This window comes from Falco peregrinus, chromosome 3 (assembly GCF_023634155.1).
Source record: "Falco peregrinus isolate bFalPer1 chromosome 3, bFalPer1.pri, whole genome shotgun sequence".
Lineage (NCBI taxonomy): Eukaryota > Metazoa > Chordata > Aves > Falconiformes > Falconidae > Falco > Falco peregrinus.
This window is the reverse complement of record NC_073723.1, coordinates 108,799,234-108,812,492: the sequence shown is the minus strand read 5'-3', so window position 1 is coordinate 108,812,492 and position 13,259 is coordinate 108,799,234. Positions and strand designations below refer to the sequence as shown.

General features: G+C 42.3%; 1 protein-coding gene across 1 annotated transcript in view; it reads left to right on the top strand.

Annotated features, from left to right (window-relative positions):
* Positions 1 to 13,259, top strand: part of LOC101911398 (ATPase family AAA domain containing 3A) — a 28,675-nt gene that overhangs the window by 6,466 nt on the left and 8,950 nt on the right. Inside the window, exons 8-13 of the mRNA XM_055799568.1 lie at positions 3,453 to 3,608; positions 3,834 to 3,890; positions 4,794 to 4,919; positions 7,311 to 7,435; positions 9,702 to 9,753; positions 10,652 to 10,722. Of these exons, the coding sequence (XP_055655543.1) occupies positions 3,453 to 3,608; positions 3,834 to 3,890; positions 4,794 to 4,919; positions 7,311 to 7,435; positions 9,702 to 9,753; positions 10,652 to 10,722 (587 nt within the window). The remainder of the gene's footprint in view (positions 1 to 3,452; positions 3,609 to 3,833; positions 3,891 to 4,793; positions 4,920 to 7,310; positions 7,436 to 9,701; positions 9,754 to 10,651; positions 10,723 to 13,259) is intronic.

Genomic DNA, 13,259 nt, shown 5'->3' with positions numbered 1-13,259 from the left:
GTTTTATCTAATAGGCAATTAGAGATAACTGCAGATTTTTTTGGAGAACTTGAGTGTCACTTTCATATTTGACTAGGCTCTGAGCTGCTAAGTTTTCACTGAGCTTTTTAATGATTGGTGTTCGTTGTATTTTCATGCATGAACATCTGTAAATGTTTATAGGTGAACAAAGCATTATGAAATGTTTAACGCTGCTGTTAGACTTCGCCAGTGGTGGGTTTTGGGAACAGGGATCCATTTCTCCTCCACCCCTGATTTCTTTTGTGTGTTTGCAGTTAAACTACAAACTGGAAATGCCTTTTTAGGAATATTAGGGGAAGTATATTGGAGATGTGTAATAGCTGATCTGGTGGGCACAAAAGTTTTTGTTTTTTTTACTCTAAACCAGTGGTCTCAAATTTTTTGTTTACTTATCCTTTACAGTAAAACTCTGAGAACACTCCTCAGCAAATAGTAAGAGACGCATCGTGAAAGTTTGTGTTTTTAAATTAAGGTGCACAATTTTAAGGCCAGAGAGAAATTGTTCAATATTCCCTTTTTGCATGCATTCTGTCTCTTGAGCTGCAATTTCTTCCCACAAGTTAGCTACCAAGAATTTGCTAGTCTCATTCCAGGTGGATAGTGTCAGCTCTCTGAGAGTATGAGGGTCCCGCTTTCATCTATAAAGGAGCACCTTTAGTCATTGGAACATCAAGATATTGCAAGACATTATCTACAACTTTTTTGCTGCTTATCTCACAACTTTTTATCTAATTTTGATGTAGCCTAGAGAGCACTTAGGGCTGTTATGTGTGCTAAATAAGTTGATTGAAAGCTGGAAAGAGTACAAAAGAGCATGGCAGTGGCTTCTTACGGACATAAAGTTACTTCTTACTGTACTTTTTACAATAAAACTTTACAGTGAAAATTTATTTTTAGTAGCTTGGCTTGTTAAAGTGGACATTTTCCTTTCAGTTAGCTGCCACCATCTGCTCCACCCTGTGGTTTTATACACACAGGCTGATAAAAAGGCGCTGCCTCAGTGCTCTGGGAAGAATTAAGACATGCTTTTAGTGGATCCTTTTGTAATCTGTAGGCTGTACCTGGAATGCCTGCAGTATTCGGAGCCTTTTGCAGAGTAGTGGTTGGTGTTTCTAGCTGCATATTCTCTTGACCCAGATACCAGTTTCCTGCATTATGGTCATTTTTGCTTCTGACAAGTGCTTGTCTTGTGAATTTGGGACATTTAGGTTTTAAAAAAAAGCGCGCATATTTTTGGAAAGGAGGTAACACAGCTGGAACTCATATTTTGCTGCTTTGAAAAATGACTGTAAGGTAAGATTAGGGTTCCTCTAAATAAGCCCTGTATTTTCAGCTCTTCCTGCCTACTGTAAGGGCTGTTCTTTTCCTAGCTCTTCCCGTACCAGCAGGACCCCAAAGGTTCTGCTCCAAGTTTTTGGGTTTATTGGGTTTTTTTTTTTTAGTGGAATTCACTTTGCTTATCAGTCAGAGATTCATTCCTTTCTTAGCTATTTCATGATAAACAGACAGGCACTGTAATCAGACTGATTTGTGAAGTTGGCATAGTAATTGGGTTTCTTTTGTGAATGTGCAAGTCAAGTAATTTTCCTGGTTTGATACAGCTGTAAGACTGAAGCTGTGTATTTCTCTGTGCCTTGTGGTATGAACATCAGTGAAATCCAAAAGTCTGAAATACTTACCTCTGCCTGGGTGGATATCGTGTATCAAGCAACCTGTAACTTTGCTTGGTACTGGATGTTGCTGAAGCCGATGGTGTAAGAGTGCATGAGATCATTTGTCGTGGTACCTTGTTTTTAGAGGGAGGCTGCAAAAAGGTGGAGCCTCTTTTTTTGTGTTTGAAAGTCCCTGTAAACGGAACTGAATTGGATGTGGAGGTTGTCTTACCCTTTGCATCTTGGAACTTGCAGTTCTGAACCGTGCATGTTTCCATGCAAAGCAAAGGTGACGTCACACGTCTAAGCAGAGCGAAAGTGAACAGATGGTGTCTCATGGTTTATTGAACAGTGCCATCCTTGATGCCCTTGAGGCTTTTGACCTTGTTTTGTACTTGTAGTAAAAGGCTGCTTACTTCGAAAGCAATTGCTGCAGCTTGTTCTTCTATCTATCTGGGCTTGCTCTGACATGCATTATTGGCATCTAGCTATAAGCTGAACACAACTGATTATTTGCACGCAGAACCGTGTGGAACAGTTGGCCTCTTCCCAGACACCTCTCAGTTTAAAAGTAATACCCCTTGCTCCCTTGTATTTTCAGGTGAATAGGACTTTTGGTAAATCAACTGACTTGCCTCCATAAGTACAAACAGCCGGAACCTGGAGGCTTATGTTTGTGTACCTTAAGTTTTATAAAAGTGGTCAGTGCTTTCAGTCTCTGAGAATTAAGGAAACAGTCCTATCCATGCTAAAGATTTCTGTAAAGTCTTGCTTTAAACTCCTGTCTTGAAATGTTCTTAGCAACTTCCTGGAGCGTCTTTAGGGTTGTCAGCACAGCTCCATGTCTATTCTGCCAGCTAGCTATGGTGGGAAAAGCTGCCTGCAGGGCTCTTGGTTTAATATGAGCCAACGTAGTGCTGAACCGAGCAGCAGCTATAAACCACAGAGAAGTCTGGAGACTTTCTGCTTCACTGGGAAATTGATGGGGATGACTGATGTTCTGGGGTTTCTGAAAGAACAGTCTGTAATGCAATAGCAATAATTCCGGTGGTGGTTTTGGCTTTGAAGGTCCTCTTTGAGTACCTGTTTTCCTCTTGTGAATAGTCAAGCCAGAACCAAGACCTTTAGCAGGTGTACCCTAGCTGGTCCTTTTTGTTCCCTACTGCGTAATACCTTGGTGGCAGCCACAACACAGATGTTTATCTTGGCATCTTTAATTCTGCGTACAGTTTCTTGTAGGGTGAGGAGTAGTGTGGCAGATAGCACCTGCTTGATGTGGGCTTATTCTTCCATGCCTTCACAGAATACCTGGAATAAAACCCCAAAAACTACCACCAAACCACACCACTTCTGTTCATAACACTGGAAGCTAAAGCTTCAGTGTTATGGGAGATCCTAGTTTCTCATAGGATGCTTATACCTCCAGTTTGTAGCAAAGCCTCGTGCCTATTTGTCTTAATACGTACTCTATGGAGTTAGAAGTCTGAAAAGCCACACACGTTTTGGGCAGGGAATACATACTTCGGATGCATGCCTATATGTGTCGCTTCTGCTTCCTCTGTGCGTTTCACACTGCAAGATGCAAGAGTGCTAAATGCCTTATGAATAGGGAGTGTAAGACCTTGGCTGTCTGAACAGGGATAAAACATCTTACCAAAAATAACTCCCTGTTGGTCAGCATTTGTCCTGAATCTTAATTCCCCTCCACTGGGCATGCTACATACATTAGCGTTGCCTTGCCAAGTGTGTTTTCCTAATCCTTCCCCCATCTCTTTGCAGGTGGCAGGTCTAACCCTGCTGGCCGTGGGTGTTTACTCTGCCAAGAATGCCACGGCAGTAGCAGGGCGATACATAGAAGCGCGTTTGGGCAAACCTTCCCTGGTGAGAGAAACCTCACGCATTACTGTGCTGGAGGCACTGAAGCATCCTATCAAGGTAAGGTTTAGCTTTGTTTCTGTGTTGCACTCTGCCATGAGGATGCAGAACTCCTTTTGCAGCTCTTTCTGTCAGGCAGAGAGATGGGTCTGTGAACAAACCTACTATTAGAGATAGCATAGGTGGGCTGAGCTCGTTGTCATTTTGTGTGACCTTTTTGTCCAGGTAAGTTGTCAAAACTGTGGTTGATTTCTATGTGTCAGTAATGGAATTTGTCCTCTTTAGGTTGGTAAGCGTCTTACCAGCAAGGCTCAGGATGCCCTTGAAGGAGTTGTGCTCAGTGTGAGTACTCTTATTTTGTGATCTTGGACTGTGAAGGGATGACTTTGGAATCTAAATAATACAGCCGTTTCCTTACGCTGGCTTCAAAAGCTGTAATTCCATTAATTCTGGAGAGACAGCAGCCTTGGGGCTGTAAATAAGCTCCTGTGTTCAGTGTGACACGCATTAAGCACACTAACCTTTTTTCCCTGTGTGCAAGGCAGTTGGAAGTCTTAGTGCATTCCTTGCCCTGCCGCATTTTTTCTTCAGTCTGCATGTTAATATACAGAGCTCCACTTGTCTCATCTAATCTGTTAAACATTACTGGACCTAGATCTGCTTGTAGGCCAAAAAAAAAAGCAGCAGCGTATGCATCTGCCTGTTTTGTGAATGGTTCTTAACTTGGTAATTAGGGCTGCTACTCTATATTTGCTTCTGAATTTGATTCCTGGATATCAGGCAAACTTAAGTACTGCTTGAAGATGCTGAGAGAAAGTGCTCCTGCAGGAATAGCTTTCTCTCAGGATCCCAACAAATGCAGTAATAAGTAAGAACAGGAACATTTATGACTTATGAAAGAAGTATTGCAAAGAGTTGCTTATTTTTGACATATCCCTCCCAGGGCATCCAATAGGAGGTGAATCTTCAGGTGTTACTGGTTCTTACCATAGTTACTGCACTGCTTCCCGCACTGCTGCTTTTTCTTATAAATGAGTAGCCAAGTGGACAGAACTTCAAATCGAGTAAATCCTGACCTAGAAAGGGAAATGACCCTGGTCTAAAGTAATAACCAGCTGAAGTTAAGGTGTAAAAGCTCGAGACATTAGGAGTGCTGCCTGCTTCTTCCTGGTACTCACCTATGAAGCTGATAGATGCAGGTCACGTGGTACTTCCTATTCCTTAAGTTTAACCCTTTTGTTGCAGCCACAGTTAGAAGCACGTGTGAGAGACATTGCCATAGCAACAAGAAATACAAAAAAGAATAAAAGCCTATACAGGAATATTCTTATGTACGGTCCCCCTGGCACTGGAAAGACGCTCTTTGCCAAGGTAAAGCCATGCCAAGATTCTGATAACCTGTATGTTGCAGGGTGCTCTGAAAACTTCAGGCTCTAAGCACCCAACCTAATCTGAAATCTGTTGCTGTAGTATTGCATAAACATGGTGTGCTTATGTGTCTGTTGGAAAGGGAGGAAGGGGCATGCAGCCTGCTTCAACTCTAAATTACTACAGTTGCTTGGGTTCTGGTACTAAGTGTAGGCAGAAGAGCCCTTCCATCTGGAAGAGGCACTTGGCAACTGTGAGCTGTGAAATAGCAATGCCGGCCTGCTGTCTCATTTCCACCTCTGTTAGTTTCGTGCACTTTTCTGAATAGGGTCTTCCCGCTCTTGCTTACTAATCCCAGAGCAGAGAAGAGGTAGGTATGGCTTCGCTGGGCATATGCGCTACCAGGATCTGGGTTTTTTTGAGTCGATTTGATTTTTTACTTGCTTTTCAGTGCTTGTCCACTAGATCTGAGGTTTCAAATACTTGTTTAACAGTGGCAGACTTGACGTGCTGATGCAAGTTGAATTCTTGTTTTTTCTCTCTCCATGCATTAAACCCGTGTCCCGGTAGTTTTTTGCTGCCTGCTCTGACGGTACGCCACCTAGTCTGGATTTCTAAAGCCAGTAGAGGGGGACAGGTCGAGGAAATGACGACAACAACAGCATAAGAAGGGAGAAACGTAAGAGCTGAGTGAGGTGATTGGCAATGGATGAAGAAGTTTACTAAACAGTCCAGAAGTTACCTCTTAATGCTTTTCCCCATTAGCATAGAAACTCCAAGGGGATGCTGGTGGTAGCTGTAAAAGATTTGGAGTGGGTCAGAAGGAAGATGGATGTAAGAGAGACACCTTTATGCTCTAGAGAGGAGAGAATATTACGCAGGGAAGCTGGCTTTTGCTGAGAAAAAGCAGGTTTTCTGAGCTGTGACTTTTGCACTTGGGTTAATGGCAGTGACAGTACAGATTGCTGTTACTGCCGTTCCAAAACGGTGGCATGTCAGAGGGAAGACCACCGCACTGACTCCTGCAGGGCAAAGACGTGTAGGCCTGTGATGGTAGTAATGCAGCATGACAGGATTCTTGACAGATGTAAACACATTTGGATGTGACTGTCAAAGCTTCCAGCTTTGTTGGACTGATAAAAAAACCACTAAACGTTAGTAGCAGGAACTGGGTGGTTTTAATGGATGGAGCAAAGCTTTTTTTCCAGCCTCCTGCTGCACAGCAGATAATTGGTTGGATTCAGCTGAGCATGTTTTGCTGGGGCTGTTGCTGATCTGCTTGGGCTGATTTGTTCATTTTAACCTTCAGATGACTTTACTTGGCAGAACTGAATAGTCAGGTCTGGGTCAGCTCATGGCACGTTAACACAGCCTGCTGTCTGTCACCACGGCAGGGCTTAATTGGTAGCTGCTTTGTGAACTGCTTTGTGAAACGGAGGCGGGGGAGAGAAAGATCTTCCCTCTTCCTGGCTTCAAATCCTAGCGAAGTCTGTCATTGCAGATCCAGGCATTTGTGGGCTAATTCAGTGCTAAGATGTTGCGGTGAGATGGAGAGCAGGTTTAAGCTGGGAGCTTAATTAAAATGTCTCATAGCTCTTGGTAGGCCTGTTTGGGCTGAAGTAGGGGGAGGCTTTGCCAACGCTGTAATTCTGCCCTGCAGGGACATGCCAGCCTAAGGAAACTGGTCAGTGCAAGCCATAGGCTCTTCTGATGTGCTTGGCTGATGTTGGCTATGTCCTGTTAAACTTGCTTTATGGATAGACTTGCATTTTCTGTCCTAGCGAAAAATCACAGAGGGTTTTGTTTTGCTTTCTGTTAGGTTTTTTTTTACCTGCAGGCTTAAGGGAGGTATTTCCAGCATGCCCTAGGAGCTTTATTAAAACCCTTTGCTTAGTAGCCACCAGACCAATGAGTTGTGGCAGGTGTTAAAACACAAAAGGGGCATATTCTGTTATTTTGTCTGAATACTCATTGGGTTCACTGACCATTTAATTCCAGGCTTTTATCTTTTTGTAAACAGATAAAATTTTGAGTCCTATCAGTTAAGTGTCTAATAGAGAATAGAACCCTGTTAATAAACTAGACCACGAAGGAAACAGTGGAAGAAATAAACAACACACAAGTTAAAGGTGAAGGTCTAAGCACTCTCAGCAGTGCCTTCTAGCATTAAATTTCATGCGTTGCCGCAAGGCTAAACTTCCTTTTTTCCTTCCCATTCCGAGCAATGCTAAAAACTGTCCTGAAGTGCCTAAAGAAGTACTCTCTTCTCGAAAAGCATACTCGCCCTCTGCAAATAAATGTGCTGATAGGACTAAACTACTTGTATTTCCCTTCTCACCTTCCCTGGTATTGCAGTGAAGGAGTGCTTAACTGACTGGTTTGGTTTCCTTCCAGAAATTAGCTGTGCACTCGGGCATGGATTATGCCATCATGACAGGTGGTGATGTTGCCCCTATGGGGCGGGAAGGAGTTACTGCCATGCATAAACTCTTCGACTGGGCAAACACCAGTAGGAGAGGGTAAGTAGAGGTTCCTCTGAATCCTGAATTTTGTTTCTTGCTCAAAGTCGCTGCAACGATGTAGTTCGGACCCCTCATCTCTGGTTGTTATGGAGTGATACTCTCACACTGATGAGGTAGCACTGACCAGGTATAACATCTCCTGAAGTTTTCCTAGAAAGGGTGAATTCTGGCTGCTCGGTAATATTTAAAGGGCTGAAAGCTTTTGCTCCCTCAAACTCTTCTTGTTTACTTCAGATCAGTCATAGCTTGACTCTCCGCAGATCTCACCAGGCAGGTAGAGAGGTACTGTCCACTCGAAGGCTGGGACACGTTTCTTTCAGAGTGATTAGTTTTCTGGCAGTAATTAGAAGACTGAGTATGAATGGAGGTGCAACCAGGTGTTACGCTCTCTGGATATTATGTTCCCTGTTGTGATTGCTCAGATTTTAGACTCTGATAATGTTTTGATTCAGCTTCTTGTTTACTTTTGAGTCTCAAGCAGAAGCAGTGAAGAGTAAGAAATAAAAGAGTAAGGGGAGACAGGTGCTCAAAGCATTGACATTAGATAAGTGTAGAAGTCACAAACTACTGTGCTTTTTCAGCCACCTTTAAAAGCAAACTTTTATCTGCATAAAAGCATTTGTGTTGAGGCTAAACCTTGACTCCCTGATTTGTAAAAGTGTCTAGTTAATTTTTTCGTACTAGTATAAATGGATTTTTGCAGTGCAGAGGTAGCTAAGAAGTTGCTTGTCCAGCCAGGATATTAAAACTCAATACAGAACTAGCAGTGGGTGTCAGTTTGGGTTTTGTGCGGTTTTGATTGCAGGTCTTCCGTAAATGTGGCTAACTAGTGATTTATGTGTTCTTTGATTACTTTAGATAGGACATCGTCTCGCAGTGTCTGTTTTGATCCTTGATGCATTCATCTTCTTAATGTTTCTATTTCCCCTTTAAAAAAACCAACCAAAAATATGCAGAGTCAATGTCCTAAGGATTTGAACGCTTTAAGCTTCTCCTACCCTGAGGAGATAGAGAAGGAAATGTGTAAAAATTTAAGTGAGATTAGAAAAAGTTGGAAGAGAAATGGATGAAGACTGCTGGATGCTTCCACTAAAGGTTTCTCTTCCACAGCGCTGCTTGGGTCTGAATTTATTCTCTGTCCCCAAAAACTTTGGTGCGTTTGAACTTCATACACTTCAGATAGACATCTTACAAAAGTCATGATCAAAAGTTACATGTGTCCATATACATCAATATTTTAACCTCCAGTAACATTGAAGGTTTTATTCTGGATATCCAACAATGTTAGCTGTTGTTGTACTGTGTTGCCTTTATTAGCTGAAAGCCGTTGTGATAGAAGACTCTTCTCTGCAGAAACTATAGCTGAGAATATTTTCAGAAAAGCTGGAGTTGAGTAAAAGATGTTAATAGGCCCTGAAATCCCTTGAAAGAAAGCTGGTTTTGAAGCTAGGCAAGAAGGTAATAAAAGTTGTGACAGCTTTATGAGCAACTTGGTTCTGTTATTGATAAGCATCTTTATGCACTCTGTCTCTTGGGAAGAGCACTACCCTTGGGTTATAAGTGAATTTATTTTTGTGAATTATTCATTGACTTTATTAATTCACTTCTCCACAGGTAGTAAAACCGTTACATTACTGCTAGTGTGGTTTGGAAAGGAAAAACCCCACAAAATAACAAAGCAAGTTGCAGGGGAGGACTCTGGTTTGAGGTTTCAGAATGGTATAAGGAGAAAAAAAAAATGGCAGGAAAATGCCATTGTCACCAAGGTTTCTTGTATGTTTGTGTAGCTGTCTTGTGCCCTTGCACACGTTTCTCGAAGTATAAAGTAAGCACTCTCAGAAACATAGGGAGCAGGTCTAAGTTTCAACTCTACAATCTAAAAGATCTCTTCCAACTTGGCAGCAGCATGCTAACATGGCTAGATACAAGCCCCTTGCCATACCATGCCTGTGAAAACTCCCATCTTTATTTAAAAAAAATCTGAATAGCAGAAAACAAAACTCCAGGGGCGTGGAGTCAGATTTAAGTCATAAGGTGTCCTAAGCTAATAACTAGTTTTAACTGTTGGGGTGGGCCAAGTGTGTGCAACAGAAAAGTTGCTGTGGCTCAGCTGAGAAGCATTGCCTTGAGAAAGGAATTCGCTTGTGTAATCCTTTGGGTTTACAACTGGTCATAGTTAGGGGTGCCTGGCAGTGGGACAAGAGAATCCTTGAGCCATTTGAGCCTCACTTACCTGTTACTGTATAGTGCTTTCATTTCGCAGGCTCTTGCTATTCGTGGATGAAGCGGATGCATTTTTGCGGAAGAGGGCAACGGTAAGTGCTTCCTCTGTGTCTGTTATCTCTGCATGCTGCAGAGTTAGTCAGCCAACAGCCTTCTTGTTTAACCTGATTAAGTAGCTTCAACCAGCAAAAGATTAAAACTGGCAGGTGCCTTATACTCACCTGATTAAATAAGTGATGCAGAGACAAGAAATTAGCATCTTGCAGCCAAATGGAATGAGCATCTCAAGACTGACTTGAGAATTCCTCCTTGCAAAAGATGGTTGACAATCTTTTTGGAGGTTTTGCAGGTGACTGGGCAGTAGGAAAGAAAGGCATATTTTGAAAACAGGAGAAGATTGTTCACGCTGCAGAGCTGGTATCCTGCTGCAGGGTTTGGTTTTTTGTCCCGACAGATACTTATCTTGGGAGTTTTCATAACAGAACTGCTTTTCACTATATTAACGAAGCTACACTAGCATCTTCCCCCATACGAATGATTTATGTTTTTGAAGTCACTGTACTGTATTTTGAACCTGGACCTGCTACTTGAATCCCAATGGTCTATTTAAAGAGCTATCCCTAGCAGATTATTTTGAATATGTGAAGTGAAGCCTCTGCTGTGACTTATTTTCCTGTACGTATCTTATTGGACTTCCCAGCTAAAATGGTGTTGAGCAGGGAAAGCCACGTAGGTCAAAGGTTAGAACCTTGGGTTTGAAACCACAAGGATCACTGAATGTCTGCGGGTAAATACTTAATCTCTGCTGGAAGCTTTAATTCTTAACCTTTTTCCTCAGTATATAAATTGATCCTTTTTTTCCAAGGTATTACAGTGCTTTGGATTCTACTATAATGCTTGACAATAACAGAACTGGCTTCATCAATAATGCTGCTTAAAGCTGTGACCTGTCTTAAGCAGCTGATCTTCTTTTGGATTTCATCTTTGCAGGAGAAAATCAGTGAGGATCTCAGAGCAACTCTAAATGCATTTCTGCACAGAACAGGGCAGCACAGCAACAAGTAAGTATTCAGTTTCAGCCTTTACAGCAGTTGGTATTTTGCTGAATTGAGGAAAGTCTGTAAAGAGTCTGTGGTGTGCAAATTGAAGTTGGAAATTGTGCTACTAAGGAGCTGAAAAAATCTGTGTAGAATATCCCCTTTTCAGTTCATATACTGAATGTAGCTTGCTTGTGCTTTATCTTTTCCTGGGAATTAGAACTCAAAAGGGCTGTACACAGGGTAGAGATCAGTGCTGGTAAAAAGGGTGTTCGTTTAGCCCACATTAACAGATGTGCAAAACTGAACTGCCCTTCAGGACTACAATTCCCTTACATATGATACGTGGTGGCGAGCAGTTCCCTTTATATGTCATCCATACGGTGTGAGGCTCCCTTCCAGCACTGTAGGGAGATTGTTTCCTGAAACAGGGATGTACTTGGTAATCTTGATTGTTTTAATGAGTATGTTTTCTTTCTTTGTAAGTTACTGTTATTTATACAAGGATAGAATTGGGCCCGTGAAAATCAGGACCGCAAAAGAGAATGCGGGGTTGATATTGGCTTGATGTTTCATGATCTCTTTAAAACTGCTTCAGCTGCTGCTTTGAGCTGCTCTTTCTCTCCAGTGCTTTCGTGGCCTTTCCTGTGTTGTGTGTGTGTGTGTGTGGTGGGGGTGGGTTTGAAACTTCAGGCAAACGAGCATAAATCCAACTCCATTTCTTTGGCATGAGCTGTCTGCTCAATATGGCCGCGTGCAGCATTGTGCGCCAGTGTAGGAATCCCTGAGCTGTTTCCTTCGTGGCTGCTAATAGATTTACTAAGCACAGCTGATGGCAGGGCTGGCTTGACAGATGTGTGCATCTGTGTGAATTTCATGGCCAATCCATCCATGTTTATTTCATCACGCTGATGCGAACTTTCTGCAGAGCACTGCTCAGTTTAACACGAGCCATTTCCTGGCTCTCATAAGAGAGGTGACCTTTCCTTGACTTTTTTCAAATAGTCTTTAATTTGTTTTGTTGGGTTTTTTTGCGTGTGAACTTTACTTAGTTGTTAAAATTCTTTTACGAAGAAATTGAGCCAAGAAAAGCTGTCTCTGTCTGTGGGAAGGTGAGTTTCTCAGTGATGAACTGCTCCCTTAGTAAGGTTGTAATGAAACACCTGTTAGAGTAACCTCATGACATTGAAATAAATATTCTAGAAGGTCATTGTTCACAGGACAACAGCGGGGCATTTTCTGTCCTTGGGGTCTCTCTTGAACTCGTTAAAACCAATGCAGTAACTGTTAGTTGCTTGTATGTACCTTTATTTGTCACGGGGAGGTGCCTTGAAAGGTGTGCCCTTCTGAATTTAATAGCTTGCTGTTGAGCCTGCAAGAACCTTGCAAGATCCTTGGTTTTCTCTTTGGGATCATAGCAAGTGTCTTCTGAAATGGTACATAGAATTGCACTATAAATGCCAAGTTGAGTATTGTTAAACAATGTTGTACTACTGTTTAGGAGAAGAAATATATATTGGCTAAATACATATGTTCTGTGGGACCCAGAGCAAACGGCGCTTAAGATAAAAATAGTTTTCCAAGGTGAAAAATGTAGATATCCTGAGCTCCTAGATGATGTCTAAAAATGTCTGTTGCCCTGTACCTGCAAAGATGCTGAAGATGTTTAGGTGGAACTGTAGAACTTTATTAATAAAGAATAATAGCGTGTATGTTCCAGCTTTAGATGGTTCCCTTTTTTCTGGGAAGTAGTCTTTTTTTCCAGACTTGTAATGTCTTCATCGCCGTGGATGTGGCTAAGTTATGTTTTCGACCGGATTTAAAATTGCACTGCAAGGGAGTGACTGGTGGGGGGTGGTGAGGGGACAGTTCTTCCCCCTGATGTTAAATCGCCTTAGCAGAGCTCTGGGCTTGCTTGGTGGGTGCTGTGCCTCTGCTCAAAACAATCGGGCTGTCGTTTTGTCAGATGTTGAATTCAACCCTAATTTAAGCTGTGAGCCGTGCTAGGAGACTGAACACGTCCTTGTGATTCACACACTGTTTTTTACTTCTGAATAGCTTTATTGCTGCTTGGGGCAATAAGGAGCCCTGTATCCGTGAGCTGGAGTTTACTTGAATGTCTAATAGTGCGTGTAAATGTAGCTGTTTTGGTGAGACCCTGAGGAGTACTGTTACTTTACCAGTGAATTGTTATCAACATAGCCAAGTATTGTGAACTGGTGCCTTAAACTTTCCTCCCAAAGAACTTTCTGAGTCTTCTTGCTGGGTAACTGACTGTGCCTGCATCTCTTGCTCATTTATATCGCTTTCATGGTAGAAAAGGCCTGAATATCAAGTTGTGTGTCAGTCCTTTATCCAAGCTGTGTTTCTGCAGGGTTTTGGGGGAAGTCCTTGTTGGTCGAAAAGGAACAGTTTCACGCCTGTGTGGCTCTTGGGTTGGCAAAGTTACTGTCAGATATGACAGCCGAGAACACGGCACCCAGTAGACTAGGATTTAAATAGACTGCAAGAATGTCAATATTCCAATAGCTGTGGTTAAAAGCCCATTTCAAATTATAATG